Source organism: Ursus maritimus, unplaced genomic scaffold, assembly GCF_017311325.1.
Source record: "Ursus maritimus isolate PB19 unplaced genomic scaffold, ASM1731132v1 scaffold_30, whole genome shotgun sequence".
Lineage (NCBI taxonomy): Eukaryota > Metazoa > Chordata > Mammalia > Carnivora > Ursidae > Ursus > Ursus maritimus.
Genome location: NW_024425564.1, coordinates 16,984,889 through 17,005,133, shown reverse-complemented (window position 1 = coordinate 17,005,133; position 20,245 = coordinate 16,984,889). Strand labels below are relative to the sequence as shown.

General features: G+C 39.2%; 1 protein-coding gene across 2 annotated transcripts in view; it reads right to left on the bottom strand.

Moving 5' to 3' along the window:
- FARS2 (phenylalanyl-tRNA synthetase 2, mitochondrial) overlaps window positions 1-20,245 on the bottom strand; it is a 524,673-nt gene that overhangs the window by 386,124 nt on the left and 118,304 nt on the right. For both annotated transcript variants that reach the window (XM_040645022.1, XM_008692843.2), the window contains exon 2: window positions 3,456-4,093. In XM_040645022.1, coding sequence (XP_040500956.1) covers window positions 3,456-4,070 — 615 coding nt within the window. In that variant the 5' untranslated portion in view covers window positions 4,071-4,093. The remainder of the gene's footprint in view (window positions 1-3,455; window positions 4,094-20,245) is intronic.

The following is a 20,245-nucleotide window of genomic DNA, read 5'->3' as shown; positions in this document are numbered from 1 at the left end:
GATCTTAGGGAGACCTTGTCACCAGTTGTGCTGGAGACGGGCTTTGCTATTCTAGCTGCTGTTATCTGTTTAGTAAGATTTGGGACTATTAAAAACCATACAACTCACCTCCCTTCTACATTGGGAACAATGCTGTTTGCTTCAGCATCTTAAAATGACACTTAACTCATTGATTTCTCAGGGTTTTAAAATTTTCCTAAATATATTTAAAACTAAATGTACTACAAGTACCTCGTTAGGGACATCCCACACATTTTGCTTTATTAACTGTGATCACACAATTTAAGTGGGGTCTACCAAGTTTCTACAAAATCAAGTGACTACTTTCCCACACATCTGAGCAGTCTGAAGAGAGTATTGTCATTGCTGGTTAATAACTAATTTGCAATTTACTGTTAATATTTCTCTTTATCCCATGAATCTGTAACTGTGCATTTTTAAATATCTGAGGATATGAAAAGTTTTTATTATCCTTTCTTCCTGCTTTCTACATAAACTACATTGTAGTCAAGCACAGCTCTATTTATGTTATCGATTCTCTGACATCTGTTTAGACTCGAGCTGTCAATAGTACACGGACAACTTATTTCAAGTATCCCATGTGACTGCATACCTCTCACTGTGAGTATAGAATTTCTGTGTGGATCTGTATAGCTACAGAATTTTATTTTATTTTAGTTACAGAATTTTAAAAATAAACATAACTCAAGCCTGTTAATCATGTTTTCAGGCTGTCTATCTCTTTACTCATCTTGTCTACTTAATCCATTGGTTTTTGATTGAAGTCATCTAAAATCTTCTACTGTGATTATGAATTTGTCAAGTTGAACTTTTATTTCTTCAGTTTTGGTTTATGTATCATGGCTATAATGTTGGACACGTTAAAATTCCTGATTCATAAAACATCATCGTTGATATATTATCCGTCTTTTTTCACATTTATCAATTTTTGCCACAAACTCTATTTTGTCTAATATTCGCATCGCTGTACCAGCTTTCTTTTGGTAAGTATTTGGTTGATATATCTTTTTCCTGCCCTTTATTTTCAACTGCTGGTATGGTTTTGTTTCAGGTCTCTCACGTGGGAAAATGTCCCCTCTGGTAATGTATGTCTCTAATTGATAAGTTTGACCCATTTATATTTGTGAGTACTGATACATTTAACCTTTTTTCGAAATACAAAAAGGGTTTTCTTCACAATTAATAGTTAAAATATATAGTCATAGTTCATCCATTTCTAGGCTTATCCCTGTTTTTTCCCCCAGACCTCTGTGTTTACTTTTCTTCTTGTTGAAATACACCTTATAGTAATTGAAACAATTACAAAGATTATTAAAAAATAGGAGAACTTTAAAAGATAACAATATAATTTTTAAATTACAAGGTAACATGATTAAAATTACTGAAAAACCATGTTCTAGGGCAAATAAACTGAAAGAAGGAAAAAACATTTTTTTTGTTAGTTAAGATTAGGTCAGACAGTACCAACACTTTAGTTGAGACCAGGCTTTTAAACAACAAAACAAAACAAAACCTCTCTCTTCTCAACACCATTCTTAAAACTAACGGTCCACTTGGGTCATAAGCAGGTCCCACTTACAAAGCAGCTCCCTGAAAAGCAACAGAATATAGCAGAATGGGCAATGAACTCAGAAGACCTGAGTTCAAGTTTCAGCCCTGCCACCAACGGGGTGGATAACCTCGGGCAACCTTTGGAGACTTCAGATTCCTCATGGTCGAAGTGGAAATAACTGATCTCACAAGGGTTTTATTACGAGGAATAAATGAAGCGATGAACAGGGAATTCCCCATCAAACTATATTACTAGTTATATACGTGTGTGTGTGTGCATATATAATTTTTTTAATGATAAGGCAGAATATACAGTAACATTATCAGTCTAGATTAGCCATGTCTGCTGTTGACTAAATTGGACTGGACCATAAACAAGTATGAAACAAGATAAAGATTAGTTTCCTATCCCTCTTCCTGTAGCCTGGATTTTCCTCCATTAAAATGCTAGTCTCAAAGCTTTCACTGTCACTTTCATGGCATTCAGGCTTACAAATCAGTGAGCACTTTCCTTTCTCATGTTTTTAATGAGGTAAGCTAGGCTGAGCACCTGCCGGCTGCTGGGACCCGACACCATATTACTAGCATACATCTCCTCCAGCACATCGGCACGTTAATTGTACCGACATTCTATCACTTGCTCATATTTCCTAGACTTTGACCTATGTTTGTTTCCTTTTCGTTTCCTAATAAACCCATACCCTTATTAATAGTGTTAATCCTAACTTAGAAACTAGTCAGCTATTCCAAGTAGTAAGAATGCTCATTTAAGCTGCTCTGCGATCAAGCGTGGATGGCCTTTTCGTGTAAAGCTAACCTACTGCCGTAGGATCACAGACTCACAGGAAAACAGCACATCCTGAGGCAAACAGTTGTCTATACAACGTGACTCACTTAATACAACAAAACAATGCCTCCTTCTTAGCCTAGGGATCATATACCATTCCTTTCCATGTCCAACAACCCATTTAGCGTCTGTGCACAGAAGGGAACTGTTCCTCCTGTTTCGGTGAACATGTATGGAAGAAGTGCGAAAGGGGTAAAGTGAAATATCTCCTGTGCCTCATTTGATTCCATTTGTTTCTTACATAAAAACAGAGATTTAACAATATATGAATGAAAGACAAATGGTATTGCAGGTTTTTAGGAAACAGACTCAAGCTTTTAAGGATTTTTACAATTTGCCAAAAAAAAAAAAATTAGGAAATCAGTATATTATAATACCAGCTCACAAGCATGCAAAGTGTTGGGTGCTTTTGAGAATAACCAGAATATCAGATTTGCTGATCAAAAATCTCTAAGCATCCAAACATATACCTCAGGAATAGCAACAGCTAAGACATTTCACAAAGAAAAAAAAAAACGTAAAACACCTACAAATGTGGAAGGAAGGAAAGATAAGGGAAGAGTTTGGGAACAGAACACGGTTTCCAATCTAAGCCAATAAAACTGCCAGTCCCTCTACTGTTTAAGAAATTCATTAATTTCTAATAGCATGAATACCTAATTAATTTTTACTAACTGAGAACTAGAATAACCTAACCATAGGGTGCAGCATTGTATCTTGACCATCCTAGACCGAGGATAAATTTGAGCCACTGACAATTCATTCATATGAAGAAACCCAGAGAAAGGCAGGTCAGTATGGTAAGACCAAGGTCAGACGAGGGAAAACAAAGGCCCACTCGTTTCTGTAGGTACTAACACAGCAAATCATCAAAAAATATTGAGGCTCGGCCTGTACAAAGGAAACCATCAAGGATGTATAATTCACAAAGGCAAAATGAGATCAAGGACAACTGGTTTCACTGAGATAAACATTAGTGAGATCGACAAGAATGTCCATGCTGTCTATCAATGGTAAGAACAGTCTCAAGACTCACCTCGTGCTTAGAGAAGAGTCGGACACCCTCCAGCTGGTGGAACACTGGGTAGTGCTGGGAGTCGATCTGGTCGCGCCGGTAGACATCGCCCACCACCAGGAAGGCATCCAGCCCGGCGTGCAGCAGGTCATACTGGTGCGCGGACGTGTGAGCTCGCAGCATGTGAGTCCCATTCAGGTAATAGTTGTCTCCCTTCTTCCGGCTGGGGTGGTCAGCTGGGATGAGCAAGCTGTCAAAGTTCTGCCAGGTGGTGACCACTGGAGAAAAGTCCTCATAGACCGAGAACAGCGGAGTCCCAAAGCGGCCCACGTACTGCTTGTAGAAGTGCTCCTTCACCCTCTCCTTGATCAGCCAGAGCGGGTGATGCTGCTGGTTGTGCAGATTCCTGCCGACCCTGGAGAGGACTTTCCGGGAGAGGTTGCTGTAGTCATCCCGAGGGTAGGATTTGCCCAGTACCTCCACCGCGCCACCTGGAGCTCCTCGAGCAGCAAACTCTGAAGCAGCAGTTCTCGAGCCCAAGGCCTGGTGATGATGATGGCCTGTGGAGACACTACTGGCCTTCCTCACCAGGTAAACATGCATGTGGGCAACTCTCCTGAGAGCCGAGCAAACCATTGTAGAACCTTCTTTCACAGATTCTGGAAAGAGCACACATGCAAAGCACAAGTCAAGCTTCACTCTGTAAAAAGTAAACCCGTCCTCTGTGTCTCCTTCTAGCCTCCCATTGTCCCACTGACATCTGTTTCCCCCAATGCCTCCTCCACACAGACAGAAGATTCCCTTAAGGAAATCTGCTTAATAGGTACTGCTCTAAATCCAAAGAACCTTGAACATCTCTTTTAGGTCCCTACTCTCTAGCTGTCCTTCCATGGGAAAACTTCCTTTATCACATCATGTTGCGTCCTGAATCCCTCAGTTTGAACAAAACTTTAAATGTGACAATTCGCTTTGATTTGGACTGTATTCTAAAATCAAAAAGTTTAGAGGGATCGTCTAAAAGACAGGGCTTGGCTGACCCTAACAATGTCTCATTTATTAAAAGAAGCACATGACTACATACAGCCGAAGAGAGGATATTTGAGACAGGAATCCTGCACGTTTCTGCCTGTCATCCTCCTTACCTACAAAGTTCTGCTTACCTTTGACAGACGTGACTTCTGCATTATTCCACTATATTATAAAATGTTATTACATAATGTTACAAAACTGTTACTACACTAACTTTTTTGGATGTTTCAAATAAAATACACCACTTTGGATGGTAATTATTTATATTTAATATTTATAAAAATGAAAAAATAAAAATGAAAAAACCCAGGTGCCTGGGTGGCTCAGTAGGTTAAGCGTCCGCCTTCCGCTCAGGCCATGATCCTGGTGTCCTGAGATCTAGCAGCATCGGGCTCCCTGCTCAGTGGGGAGCCTGCTTCTCCCTCTCCCTCTGCCCCCCCCACTTGTGCTTGCTCACTCTCTAATAATAAAAATCTTAAAATAAAAAAATTAAAAATAAATTTTAAAAATGAACAACTTAAGGAAATATTACACAAAGTGATAGACTATACGAATGGACGGCTGAAGTTATTTTTATAAAATGCGAATCTTTTCTATCCTCACATCTGGTCGTGTCATTTAAACTAAATACCAATGCAGCATCCCACCATTATATTTTTTGTTTTCTAAAAAAAACAAGTTTCTACTATGCACCTACAGTAAACCAGGAACGGGGCTACACTTACTTGGGAAGGGATACAGAGCAGCCCGAAGACAGAGTACAGACCAGATCTTTTTAAAAACCCTCCTAGAATTTGGGGTGCCTGAGTGGCTCAGTCAGTTAAGCATCTGCCTTTGACTCAGGTCATAATCCTGGGAGCCTGGGAACCTGGGATCAGCCCAGCGAGGGCTCCCTGCTAAGAGCCTACTTCTCCCTCTCCCTCCACGCCCCACACCCCACCACTTGTGCTCTCTCTTGCTCTCTCTCAAATAAATAGTCTTTTTTAAAAATGCCTAGAATTTAAGAAGAGCACCACATTAATTAATTTAAGAAGAGCATCAAATTTCACAGTGGAAAGTCCCTTTTGCAGTCATCTGATACAGGCTGTTCATGTCACAGATCAAGTGACAAAGATCCAGGTAGAGCTGACTGAACTCTAGAGTACTGGAAGAGTTAAGACAACGGTGGAAGATTCTGGACCACTAATGTAGTGTTCATTCCCCATGGTCACAGAAACAAGTTTTAAACTGACTCAGGGGTCTCAGTAATGAAAATCTTTAGCTGCTTTATCCCTTTGTTCGAAAAAAAAATTATTATGAACTTATTAAATCACCCAAATCATCTTCAAAATTTTGGAATTTTTTTATCTATTGGACTACTTTAAAGCATACAACCATGTGGTTATTTCATTTCGAGGGCCCTAAACCATACAAAGAAAATACCTACCTTCGTGATAGTAAGCTGCATTAGGAGGCAGCTCTATTGTTTCAAGTGACATCAAAAGCACAGTGAGTATGTACCCAGGCAGCACAGTGCCCCTGATTCAAAACTGGAACTGAAACTATCTAGCTACAAGTTAAGTTATCATGCATACGTGTCACTGCTTATTAGAAGTCTGTGCACACCACCTGTGCAGGAGACTGCCATCAAGAGAGAAGATGCCCAGGAACTCCCTGGATTTATTCCTTTATGGCACTATTTTGTCAGTTGTTTCAAAAAGTGTTTCTGTCTGAACTTCAGCGGAAATCTGTCTTCCCATCTACGGTGTTCGCTGGCTTGTCAATGCAACAGATACGAATTTTAAATATGAATGTGCCACCTTCTACATCTTAGCGCGAAGTCACATTGTTAGGTTGTTAGCTACCCAGCTCAGCACCCTTGGCAAGACACAAGAAAGCATCTCCTCCCTCCAAAGGCATATGCTGTTATGCAAAGTTCAGAATTCTGGGGACGCTGCTAATGGTGCAGTTGTTCATGGGTTGCTGACTACCTTTTCCTTCTCGGTTCCCAGCCCTTCCCACATCTAAACCCATTTCCAGGTCCTGTTTCCACATATGTGCCCCATCCTCATGCCCCTTCTTTGTTCTCCTCACCCAGCCTTAGTTTACCGAGAAAAGTTTAATTTTCTTGTCTTCCTTTCCAGACTTTTTATCTGCTCAGCCCTGACACATATTCCCCACTATCATTTCTCCCCACCCAAAACAATTATTTGCGTTTTTTTTTTCCCTATTGTCATCTATTACAGAGAGAGAATAATGATTATGATAGCTTCCCCACTTCCATCTGAGAAGGAGATTCCATTCTTTTTGTCTCTTAAATTTCTCTATAAGAAACAGTTCCGGGCACCTGGGTGTCTCAGTCGATTAAGCATCTGCCTTCAGCTCAGGTCATGATCCCGGGGAGACTGCTTCTCCCTCTGCCTCTCCCCACCCCCCAACTCATGCTCTTTCTTGCAAATAAATAAAATCTTTAGAGAAAGAAAGAAAGAAAGAAAGAAAGAAAGAAAGAAAGAGAAAGAGTTCATGTGGAAAACACAGGAGACCAAGGAAAATGACACTACCAATGGCAGTCATACCTCTATTGATAAGGTGGGCTTCCATCTCACACTTTCAACAATGCTGTGAGGTAAGCACTATTCCTACCACTTTACAAAGAAACTAATACTCAAAGAGATCATGCAACTTGCACAAACTCATTCACCTCTCCATGGACAAAGTTCAGAACTCTGACCAACTCAAACACTTCTCAAGCAATAGTTCCCAACTGTTAAATTCAAATTACACCTCTTTAATTACCTCTCTTAACTTCTCTCTTACCTGAGCAATTTAGATTATACATAAATGCATTTTAAATGCACAAATGAATGTGTGAATGAATAAACTAATAAATCAAATAAAACCCATTAGTTTAGATAGTAGAAATGAAATACTATGTAACCAAGAACTGGTAAGCCACATCCCCCATGTCCTGTTTTTGTAAATAAAGTTTTGTTGGAATGCAGCAATGCCCATTCATTTATATATTGTCTGTGGTAGCTTCTCTACCCCAAAGGCAGAGCTAAATAGTTGCCACAGAGACTGTACGGCTCACAAAGACCTAAAACACTTACTATCTTGTTCTTTACAGGAAAAGCTTGCTGAGCCCGTTTTAGCTTAATTCACTGAAAAGATCTTCCACACTCTTAAGAATATCTTCCTAGTCACAAATATATGCAGATTATAGAACCACTGAAAGTAACAAAAGTATAAATGTGGATGTTAAATGTGCTAATACTGGTACAGAAGACACAGTGAGCCCAACTGTGAGAGGAGTTGATACAATACAAAGGGCGCAAGACCACACTTTGCAGAGACAGCCACGTGGGTGTGACCCTAAGTCAGCCACTCAGGTTCTGTGTATTACTCTTGGACATGGGGCTTGACCTTTCTGACTCTCAAGTTTCTCATGTCTAAAAACATAGAAAACAATACCTACCTCATAGTAAAAGAATTAAACTAGATCCCGTTCATAATATACTTAACTCAATGCCTCATACATAAAAGATGAGTTGAATCGAGAGTTAAAAATGACACAGAGACTTCTAGAGACCACATAACAGAGAAAACAGTAAAGCTATTCACTGAGACAGGAAACACAGGATGAATTTTGTTTGTTCAAATGATTTTCATATGTGTATTTGTGGTTGGAGAGGGAAACAGCTTTGGATAGGTTAAAGTTAAATACGACTGAAGATAGCCATGTTATAATTTCTAGGAATCAGTCTGAGGTCTGGGTTTGAAAATGAAGTGAGAGATTAATGCTAGAAATGTAGGCCTTGAAAATTATGTGTATAGAGTTAAGAGTTAACATTATAAAGGTATATGATAAACCATGAGCAGGTAAGAGCAAAAATAAAAATGGGCAAAAGACCAAACTCATGGAAATTACCCTGTTTAAGATAAGGGTATATAAAGAGTAAGCCCGAAGAGAACCAAAGGGTACAATATCACAAAGCTAGGGGCAGAGAGTTTCTAGATGGAAAGCAGGTCTTTTCTGAACCTAAATGTCACTGTATGTGCAATCCTTAGCAGGCTGTATCATTACTATTTGTTGGTCTTGTTGTTAGACTACGTGGTTCTTTTTTTTTTTTTTTTTTTTTTTAAGATTTTATTTATTTGTTTAACAGAGAGAGAGAGCACAAGCAGGGAGAGCAGCAGAGGGAGAGGGAGAAGCAGGCTCTCCACTGAGCAGGAACCCTGATGTGGGGCTCAATCCCAAGAACCTGGGATCAAGACCCAAGTCGAAGGCAGACGCTTAACCGACTGAGCCACCCAGGTGCCCCTAGACTATGTGATTCTTCAGGGTAAAGCATACACCACCACCACCCTCTCTCATGTAATTCTTCGTATACCCAGAGTCTAGCACTTCACCTGATACTGGATGAAAGAGGAGGGAAGAAGTGAAAGAGGAAAAACAGGAAAGGCTGGGGAAAAAATTAGTCAACAGAATAAAACATAACAAAGAGGTTAGGTAGGTGGCAAAGTAAAGAACTATTTGACAAGATGACCATCAGCAGGGCAATTTCAATGGCTGAGTGAGGACAGAATTCAGATTATAATGGGTCAAGAAATGAACAGAATGTAAAAATGAAGGATGATACCAAAGAGAGAACAAATAAAAATATTTAAAACTTCTGAAACTAAAGGAAGGGAAGCTGAGGGAACTTGTAATAGATGGTCCTAATCTCCCAAGGAAAGCTTTAGATTTATAAAGAAAAAAATTCTGTATGATCTCAATTTTCACCAAGTAAATGAGATTTTTTTTTCAAAGAAGAATGCTATAGTTTAGGATGAAAGTTATGAATATTAGATAGTAGGGTCAGGGGAGGGCGCTATGCATGAAATTAAGAGGAATCCATTTAAGAGTCATCTGCAGAAAATAAAAATTCAGAGAAATATGAGAAATTTGAAAAGGAAAACGGAAACGGATTTAAAGAAAGTGTAAAGGAAAAAGGAAACGGATTTAAAGAAAGTGTAAGTTCTGAATGTGCAGAGGAACAAGGATGACTGGCTGGCGTGGTTACTGGAATGTCAGGAGTCAGCCAAAAGGAAGTATATTAATTGGTGACCTGTTATCCAGGAACGACCTAACAGCAGAGAGCAGTTACTAGAAGATTTTTCTAGACAGACTTAAAGGTTATTGATTTTAAAAAATAAATAAGTAAAAATTAATAAACATTCTATACGAATCCAAGAAAGTCACCTAACAAGGGTTGTGGTAGCTGGTGGAGATAAGTATACCGATCTGAATACTACTCAGCACCAGATAATCTATCATCCTGGCACACCCTCCATTTTAACCTACTTCACCCTAATCTCTTGAGCCCCCAGAACCTTCTTAACTGAATGTTAGGCCTATCTTTAGACCAGCCAATCATGTTAAAGTCAGCCTATATGAGCAATAGTACAGCTCTTTTATCAAGAAGTCAATATGAGCTTTTGAAAAATATACATCATAATAAGAATGCTTTACACTTTATAAAATAATTTCAAATGCATCTTATTACTGATTCCAATAACACCTACTAAGGTACACACAATTATTAGTCACAATTCACAGAAAAAGAAATACTGGTTCTCAAATGATGTAATTCCCGTGGATAAAAGTAGCAAATAGGGGCCTCAAATCCTTGTCTCTAACTTTAAAATCCCATGAGATTTCTACTCTACTCTAAGCCACTGAAAAAGAGAAATAAGATGGAGGCAAAAAGGGCACAAAAAACAAAGGTGTAAATAAGAGTTTCTTTAGCCAGTGGTACAAAGTTATAGTTCTATAAAATGAATATAAAAATGTCATGCATTAAATATATAAAGAACTCTATGTACCTCTCACCCTATCATGACTTAAAAATAATATGCTAGAGATAGTCAACACTACTAAAAAATGCAATGAACTTTTTTTCTTTATTACTTACAAGGACATTTTGAGATGCCTGCAATGGGCCAGACTCTTTTTAAATGGCTATTCAGGTAAGTTCGTGCTGACTTTCTTTTGATACATTTCCCCATAAAAGTCAGAAGGAGGCAAAATCACTCTGCTGGCTTCAGAGTGAGTGCCTCAGAGCCCTATAAAAGGTACTCACTGCTATTGTTTGTTGATGATGGTACCTGTGAAGATAAGGGGATGGTTTCTCCCATTGTACAGTATGGGCTAATTCATTCCATATTTTCCTTCCTTCTTTGGTCATGCCAAGTTATGCAAACATACAGTATTTTAAGCTATTTTGACTAATTAAAGATCAGAGGACATAAAAAAATATGTCACACTAAAGGACATTTACTTATAGCTATCATATAATTTTATAAGAAAAAATAAACAATTACAAATAATTAACCCAAATGAGAAAAAGAATTGAAAAATCTGAGTGGCGCCTGCTCTTTCTTATGTTCTTGGTTATTGGTACCTAGCACCACAAGAGCACTTTTCCCCTTACTTTCTGGTCCTCTATTTACATAGTCCAGAAATGTGGATTAGAAAACAGACTTCTGGCTTGAGGTTGGTATGACCCCAAGTAACTGTGCTGCACCACCCAAATCCGCCCTCAAGAATGGAGGACTCATCATGCACTCAGATGCTCCTCAGGTTTCAGCCTCTTTTAAAGATAGCTTCACCTAGGCGCGCCTGGCCAGCTCAGTCGGACGAACATGGGACTCATGATCTCGGGGTCATGAGTTCGAACCCCACGTTGGTTGGAGAGATTACTTAAATAAATAAATAAAAACTTCAAAGATAGCCTCACCTAAAGAAAGAGACTTGCCCAAAATCACACACCCTTCCAGGGGCAGTCTGCATCCATTACAGCGAGGGGTATGTTTCAGGACAAGGCTGGCTGAAAGGCCCCCATGCAGGTGGCTGAGATCTTCACTGAGACTGTGCTGAAGCTCTACTTCCCCCTCTGCCTAATCCTGCTTCTTCCCAGTCCCCCACAGGTGCTGATGTCAAGAGCAACACCACATAATTAATAAGTATCCTGCACGCTAATCTTCATCTCAGAATTTGCTTCCTGGAAAACCCAGACTGGGACAGATGTGACAGAATTAAACCCTCTACTCTTCCTCCTGAAGCAGAAATACAATATACTCACAACTTTATTTTGATACTACCCGGACACTCATTTTCCTTCTAATCAGAGCAAATTGTTTTTGTGCAGTTAAAATATATGTAACATTAGTTCGTCATTTCTAAGTGCACAGTTCAGTGGCACTTGGTACATTCACACTGTTGTGCAACATCACCACCATCTATCCTTGGACCATTTTTATCATCCCAAACTGAAACTCTAAAAAAATTATTTTTAAAGCAAAATTATATAGTGACATTTTAACACTGTGAAATCCTTAGGGAAGTGAGGCCAAAGTTCATTTTCTTCAAGTGTCAAAATCAATGTACGTAGTTCTATGTTCCAACTAGGAGAAGACATCTTGAAAAACTGACATTGGAACTAAATGGGGGGTTAAAGAAGTCCTAGCGTACCCTAAGCACTACATCTTAAACAGATACCGGATCACTTTTCCCAGCCCTTTTTGATACAAATGTTATCCTTATTTACCAAAACAGAGCTTATTCTGACCAAAAAACAATGGTCCATGTCATCCAACAGAACTTTCTGCAATGACAGCAACATCCTATATCCACACTGTCAAATATGGTAGACACCAGCCATATATGGTTACTGAGTATTGGCCAATGCGATTGAGGGATTTCATTTTCATTTTCTTTAACTTTATTCTAATTTAAATTGGCCACATATGACTAGTAGATACCATATTGGACAGGGCAGATCTAGACCCTCATATAAGAAAAATGAAAATTCCATACCCAAAACAATCAAAACTGATTCCCAAGATTGTATTTTAGTACACAAACTAAGCTTCTGAAATAGTACATGGATTTCAGCTTATAGACAGAGATAATATTCAATCTGCAGAAAAATTTACACATTTTGATAACTAGAAAGGATCACAGAAATCATTAAGCCCAACATTCATATTTTGCAGATAAAGAAGCCAAGTCACAGATTAGCTATATTCCCAAAGACGTGCAGCCAATCAATTAGTCAGAGGTGATAACCCAGCGGCCTATTTCCCAGGTAGATGTTCATTCTACTCTTAAGCCCACTTAAGATCTCACCTGTAATGCAGAATTTAAAAGAATCAAGTACACAGAAGCATAAAGAGTAGAAAGGTGGTTACCAGGAATGCAGAGGAGGGGGAAATGGAAAGATGTTGGTCAAAAGCTACAAAGTTGCAGTCGGTAAGATGAGTAAGTCTAGACATCTAATGTACAGCCTGACAACAACTACAGTTTACAATACTGTACTGAATATTGGAAATTCACTAAGACAGTAGATTTCAGATACTTCTCATTAGACACAAAAAAATGGTAACTATGTGAGGAAATGATAGTGAATTAGCCTGACTGTAGAAATCATTTCATATATATGTGTATCAAATCGTTATATTGTATAACCTTAAGTATATATAATTTTTATTTTAAAAATGAAATTAAGTTAAATTAATAAATAAAAATTAAAAGGTACATAAGGTATCCTGTTATATGGTCACAGATTATATTTGGATTCTTTTGGTTGTTCGACAGGCCACATGAGAACACTGTAAGCTTTCTTTACCACTATAAATCTAGCTCAAATGACTAGAACCAGCAAAACACCAAGTAAATGTTTGTTGTTAGAATGAATGAATTTTGTAATGGTTTAAACAGTCTTTCCTTTCAATCTCCCTCGGTCTTGTATGTAAAAGAAACTAAGCAGTGCATTAAGTCTGCCGGACTGGTAATTTCTCCCAAGCACAATTGGCTTACCAGAAAGGGCCATGGTAAGCAAACATAACTCACATATGGTCATGACCATATGAAAAAGATCAGGCACATACCATTAACCCCCAGATGCAATACTTAAACATTTTCTACCAAGAAATATGAATCGCGGCTCAGTCAACACACAGTTTGTACATTTTACTCCACTAAATAAGGGTAGGGAAATGGCCAACTTCTATTAACTTTTACTCCTAAAAGGGCAAGGCAAAGGGTGTGCTTATGTTCCTGCTGAGTAGTATGAATACAAAAAAAAAGTCTCTAAAAAGGCAGCTCTCTATGGTACTAGTGAGAGTGTTATTGGTGCAACCTTTCTAGAAAACAATTCAGCACTCCTAAGACATTTAAAACTGTTCACACCCTTTGACAGGGTAATTACCCTTCTAGGAATTTATCACAAGGAAATAATGTAAATGAAGACAGCAGATAAACACAAGGAAGTTTCACTACAATAGGATTTATAATACAAAAAAATTAGAAACAACATAAACATCCCCCCAACAAGGGAGTGATTAAGTAAATTATAGAACCATACAATAAAATATTATGCACTCATAAAGTGTAACGGTTTCAAAGAGTTTTAATGATATAACCATATACTTATAAAGTGATAAATAGGATATAAAATTGTATGTATGATATGATATGATCTAACCATGCAAATATGTTATCTACCTATAAATATGTGCATACTCTATTGAGGAACTAAACACAATTTAATAGGTATAGTACCTGGTCCTATTTTCTATTTTGTATTTTTGTATTTCTAAACTTTCTAAAGAGAATCTATTACATTTTTAATTTAACTTTCTTATTTTGAGGGGCGCTTCCTTCGGCTCAAGTCATGATCCCAGGACCCTGGGATTGAGCCCGCATCAGGCTCCCTGCTCAGTGGGGAGCCTGCTTCTCCTTCTCCTTCTGCCTGCCACTCCCCCTGCCTGTGCTCTTTCTCTCTTAAATAAATAAAATCTTTAAAAAAAATCTTTAAAAAAAATAAACTTTCTTATTTTGAAAGAGTTGAACTATTATTATAAGAAGTTGTTGTTTTAAAAATATCTGTTGAGGGGAGCCTGGGTGGCACAGCGGTTAAGCGTCTGCCTTCAGCTCAGGGCGTGATCCTGGCGTTATGGGATCGAGCCCCACATCAGGCTCCTCTGCTATGAGCCTGCTTCTTCCTCTCCCACTCCTCCTGCTTGTGTTCCCTCTCTCGCTGGCTGTCTCTATCTCTGTCAAATAAATAAATAAAATCTTTAAAAAAAATAAAAAATAAAAATATCTGTTGAGTTGAGCTCTAGCCATCTTAAAGGCCTGTGTTAAACCCACTTATATCAAGAAGAAATGCCAGGATAAATGTTAACATGGCCATAGACAATTAATTACTCTAAGTGACCAGCGAAGCACTTATTTTTTATAAAAATGCAGGTGGAATGCTTGGCATGTAACAACTTCTCTGCCTTTCCGATTTCCTCTCCCTAGGTATAAACCAACTGTCACAATCACAATGTCAATCACGAAGATATTCAGATTTTCTGGGAAAATGATATCATATCCTATACCAAACAAGTGCTTTTCAATTATATACATTAATGAGGTCTTTAATACATGTTAAAGCTAAATAATATTACACTATATTTTAGTAAAAAAAAAAAAAAACCCCATATTTCTAAGGAAAATTTTCACTAAAACTTAGCTCAAACTAAGCTAATATCTGTGTTTCACATGCAGGTCATTGTATGGGGAGGTCAGAGGATCTCACAGAAGTGCGGCAGTATTAACTATCCTCCTGGTAATCATCAGCCTCAATCCGGCCATCTGATGATGGGCCAGCCCTGACACAGGGAAGTTAAAAAGGCTTGTTCCAGTCTCCTGTCTCTCTAACAGGGATTTCTGTCCTGGCGGGCTCTCCTCAACTGAGTGTCCCCTTGCTTGCTGTTATCACTCACTGCTCCAAGGCCAGCTTTCACCACAGCGCTCATGGGGTTTTTCACCTGCTGTGAGGTGTGTTCTCCGACACCACCAAGCACTTCTCCAATTCTCTGCAGACACCAGCTGGGTGTCCCACAATTTACTGAATCTGACACTATCTACCCGGAGACAGAAGTGAGCAGCTCGTGTTAAGAGCTCAGCACAAGACTGCCCTCTCGCCATGCTTTAAAGGCCGATCGCTAGTCCAGGTGATGACCAGCCATACATCAGAGATTTAATTAGTTTGCTAGAGCAGAACTCTGGAAAACCGTTTACTTACTATATTACCGGCTTATTATAAAAATACATAAGTCCAGGGGCGCCTGGGTGGCACAGCGGTTAAGCGTCTGCCTTCAGCTCAGGGCGTGATCCTGGTGTTCCAGGATCGAGCCCCATATCAGGCTCTTCCACTATGAGCCTGCTTCTTCCTCTCCCACTCCCCCTGCTTGTGTTCCCTCTCTCGCTGGCTGTCTCTATCTCTGTCAAATAAATAAATAAAATCTTAAAAAAAAATAAAAAATAAAAAAAAAATAAAAATACATAAGTCCAGAAACAGCCAGATAGAAGCGACGCCAAGGGCAAGGTTTGTGGGAAGGAGGGTGGCGTTTCCGCGCCCTCTCTGGGTACACCACCCTCCACGTGAGCAGCAACTCTGACGCTCTCGCAACACGCCCTTTGGGGCTTTTATGGAGGATTCATTCCATAGGCCGGCCTGATTAAATCAACTGTCATGGTGGCTGAGCTCAATTTCCAGCCCCTCTCCCCCTCCTCAAAGGTCTAGCTGGTTCCCTTGGCAGTCAGCCCCCATCCTCAGGCTACCTAGGGGCTTGCTGAACATCACTTTATAAAGATAAACTCAGCTGTGCTAGAAAAGGGTTTATTATATGAGTAACCAAAGACACCCACTTCACCTTACGGCCCTGGAACTTCTTCTGGTACTGGGAACAAAACTAAATACTGTCACAGAAGATGCTCTTATGGGTTACAATTACAACTAGAAACTACAAGGGTTTTAGGAGCTATGTGTGGGGAACATGGGCTAAACCAAATATGTATTTTTATTACCAATCGCATTAGCACATGTGCGTTCACGATGTCATCATCATCGGCACTACTCTCCTCGTGCTGGCCTGAATTCCAGCAATTTCCTCACCGTTCAAGGAATGTATAGGAGGTATGACATTATCAAATTCAGCATTTACTCAACTTATTACTCTTCTGGGTGATCAACTTCTGGCATAAGAAGAAAAGTGTGACATAATCTTTTCATCAGCGCCACGGTTTCCTTCAGCGTCTTCTTTGAGGGTTCAGTTTCGAACATCACCGTGGTCCCACCCATGTCAGGACCAAGCATTTGTAGTGTTGACGCATCGACCTCATCTCAAGCATTAGCAACTGCGCAAATAGCATTTTTAAGGCTGAGTTCTTGTACTGTACAGTTCTTGTGCTGAAAGCTGTGGAACCTGAGGAATCTATTAACTACAGCAAGCATGCAGTTTTATTCTTTTTTTTTTAAATGTGTGTAATAATGGGAAACTCACTAAAACAAAGTCGGGAGGTTTCGGCAGGGGAGCCCTACCACTCTTAATCAACTGCAGACCCAAGGAGAGACTTGACGTTGCACATGGAAGGAAGCCGAAGGAAGAGACCCTTTCCCCATTCCCCAGGCAACAGCTCAGCCAAGGAGAAGCCACCACACTTAGAACTCTCAGTTTGCTCCAAGGGACTTTTCCTTCATAACTGCCTTCCCAACTTCCTCTTTTTCTCCTTGAAAAAACCTGCCTTCCGTGTGGGCAGAGCTTGTTCGTCCCAGGATTGCAATTCTCTTTTATGTCCAAGTAACCTGTCTTTTGCTGGAAAAATAACTGGCAGTTTTTGCCTTTAAGGTTATCAAGGACATAAAATTCTTTGGTCACCAGGCTCCATTAAAGATGTCCCAGTGTTGGGTTAGGAGAAAGTAACGTCGAAAACATTACTTTTCACAGTAAGTTGAAAAGTAAGGCTGTATGAACCAGTTAACTAGGAACAACAAAATTTCATTTTTCTGCCAGTCCAGCTTTTCGTTAGTGAGCTTGTACTGCTGATATAAGTGGAAATAAACTGTTCAGAAAATACTTCTCTGGTTACCTCTGCTATCTTACATAAATAATCATTCCTAAGTAAAATGCATATATACTAGTCCCCCCTTATTCACGGGGGATATGTTCCGACACACCCACTGGATGACTAAAACTGTGGATAGTAACGAACCCTATACGTCCTGTTGTTTCCATACGCACCTGTGATGAAGTTTCCCTTACAAATGAGGCCCGGTAAGGGATGAACAAAAGCACCTCATAATAAAATAGAACAATTATAACAATATGCTCTCATAAAAGTTTGTGTGTGTGGCCTCTCTCTCAAAATTGCTACAGAAGCCAAGAACACAGTTGAAACTTCGTCAAATAGGACAAAAGTCTTACAAATTAAACTGCACACACCCGGGTCCTGGTCACCCCAGCCAGAGCTCTTTCCTCCTGAGAGTGAGACTATCAAGAAAAAGGCCACATGCAAATGAAGTCAGTCATCAGAGACAAGGGCACGCTATCTACATAGCTCTACCTTGCAGAGTAACGAAGAAGGTTATTCTGGGAGGGGTTCTGTGCAAGACACAAAGAATAGAAAACCAAGAGTCCAGCTTTGATGTGCAGAAGAGCTAAAGATACAGTTTCTACAAATTCTGGAAATAACTGGGCACCACAAAAATGTATCTCCTGCTGGCTGAGTTGAAGTCAATATAAATAACCTGGATGTTTAAAATAGAAATACTCAGTTTTCATGCCAAATGAACCTAGCAGCAATAACCTGTGGACATGTACGTCTCTCCCACGGAAAATAGCCAATATAGGCTCAAATGGACGCTGTATATTTGAAAACATTAATCTGCAATAAAATGAAATGCCTAGGAGAACATTTTAACACACAGTTGTACTGAGAGCATCCCATACGCTTTCCTTGACTTTTGTCCATTTAGACACAATTATTTTGCAGAGCATCTGGTGTGCCTAATTCCTAGAAATGACTATAGGCCCTGATAACAACAACGTCGCTTTTCTACCTTGGGCACTTTAACAGCACTGAAGAGAATAAAGTGAATAATCTCTTCTCTCTAAGGATTCACCAAAATGTGTTTTTCTGATGGATTCTGGAGCATGTAAGCGACAAAAGGAAAGCCTCCAAGGCAGGAAGCTGTTGTGCCAGCATACAAGAAGGTCTACAGCTCAGAAACACCAGCGGCCCCTTAGCTTTCAAAAATGCTCTTATCTTGCATGGATAAATGAAAGTACTTCTTACCTTAAGTGACTATTTATTTATCCATCATTGGTTTCAACAATGTATTTAAGGCATGGATTAAAGCCACCAGCAAGAAATTGGCACTAGACTTGGCTGCCTGGGGCACATGGCTTCCACGGACTGGCAAAGGCCCAGTTGCAATATTAACGAGTATACCACTTGTCAAGACAATTACGCAAGAAAACTTGGCAGCTGCATATAGAGGGCAAGCCTGATGAGAGATGGTGCCAGGGCACACGGATCAGAGAGCCTGAGAAATCCCTTGACACTTCAGTTTTCTTTTGTAATAGTTACCTTTTGTGTAGATAATGTCTTTCATTAAAATTAAGTCTGGGTGGGGGGGGAGCAGGAAAAGCAATTTTAAAACAGTCATTATCTGAATATACAATGCTCCCATTCAGAAGAGATGTCTTTTCATCACTATAAATTCAGTTGAGAAATGAGTATCAGTACCATTCTTTGCTAATAAATGCCATATCTTCAAGAATGAGAGACCTGAAAATGTTCTGTCACACTGGAAGCTTCTTAATTATTCAAGAATGGGGGGGTACTCAAGAGAAAAGTATCTTGTGATGGACACAAAAACAAATGGAAAAATACAACACTCTGTTCCAAGAGAAATGAGTTTTGTTGTCCTAAGTCAAAAGGTTAAAATCTGTAATTAAACAAATGCATGAGGGAATGACGGCAGACCAAAGATGCTACAAAATTGATTTGAAGATTGGTTAATAAATGCCTAAAGATATCACCATATTTGGAATTGCAGGGAGATTCCCAACCACTCTTGTACTATTTTTCACTTAAGAAAAGTATCATCAGGGGTGCCTGGGTGGCACAACGGTTAAGCGTCTGCCTTCGGCTCAGGGCGTGATCCTGGCGTTCTGGGATCGAGCCCCACATCAGGCTCCTCCGCTATGAGCCTGCTTCTTCCTCTCCCACTCCCCCTGCTTGTGTTCCCTCTCTCGCTGGCTGTCTCTATCTCTGTCAAATAAATAAATAAAATCTTTAAAAAAAAAAAAGTATCATAAGTTAAAATTAAGATCACATAAACTGTATCCATTAGTATGAATGAACCTTTCCTCAATATGCCAGGGAAAAAGTTCCTCTTGATGCACGTAAAATATAAAACACAAACATACTATTAAACAAATGTTCCAACTCATCCTTTATGCTCCCTAGCATCCCAAACTCAAGTGAAACATCAAAACATCAAAACTCTCAACTTGAACCAAACTACTAGTTATCATTTATTTTTATTTTTAATGAAAGGTATATACTGTGGTTCTCCATATTCCACTATACAGAGAATGACAGAATAATTATCCACTAACTTCCTCATTTAAGATAACTGTATAATAACCTTACTAATGTACATGTACACACAGTTTTAAAATTAAAAAATACTCAGCTAATGAAAAAAAATAAAGTTTTCACCCAGAAATAATTTAGCAAGTGGAATGGCTATGGCAAGTAAAATTAAAACCCGTTTTAAATCAACTCACCTAGACTGCATATTAAAAACTATTTCCGGCAATTAGAAATACATAGAAGAAATAGCCTCCAGGTTAAAAATTATTTTCTCCTAAATATTCTAAATAAACTGATTTTATCTAAGATTCTCTAAATAAAGTCG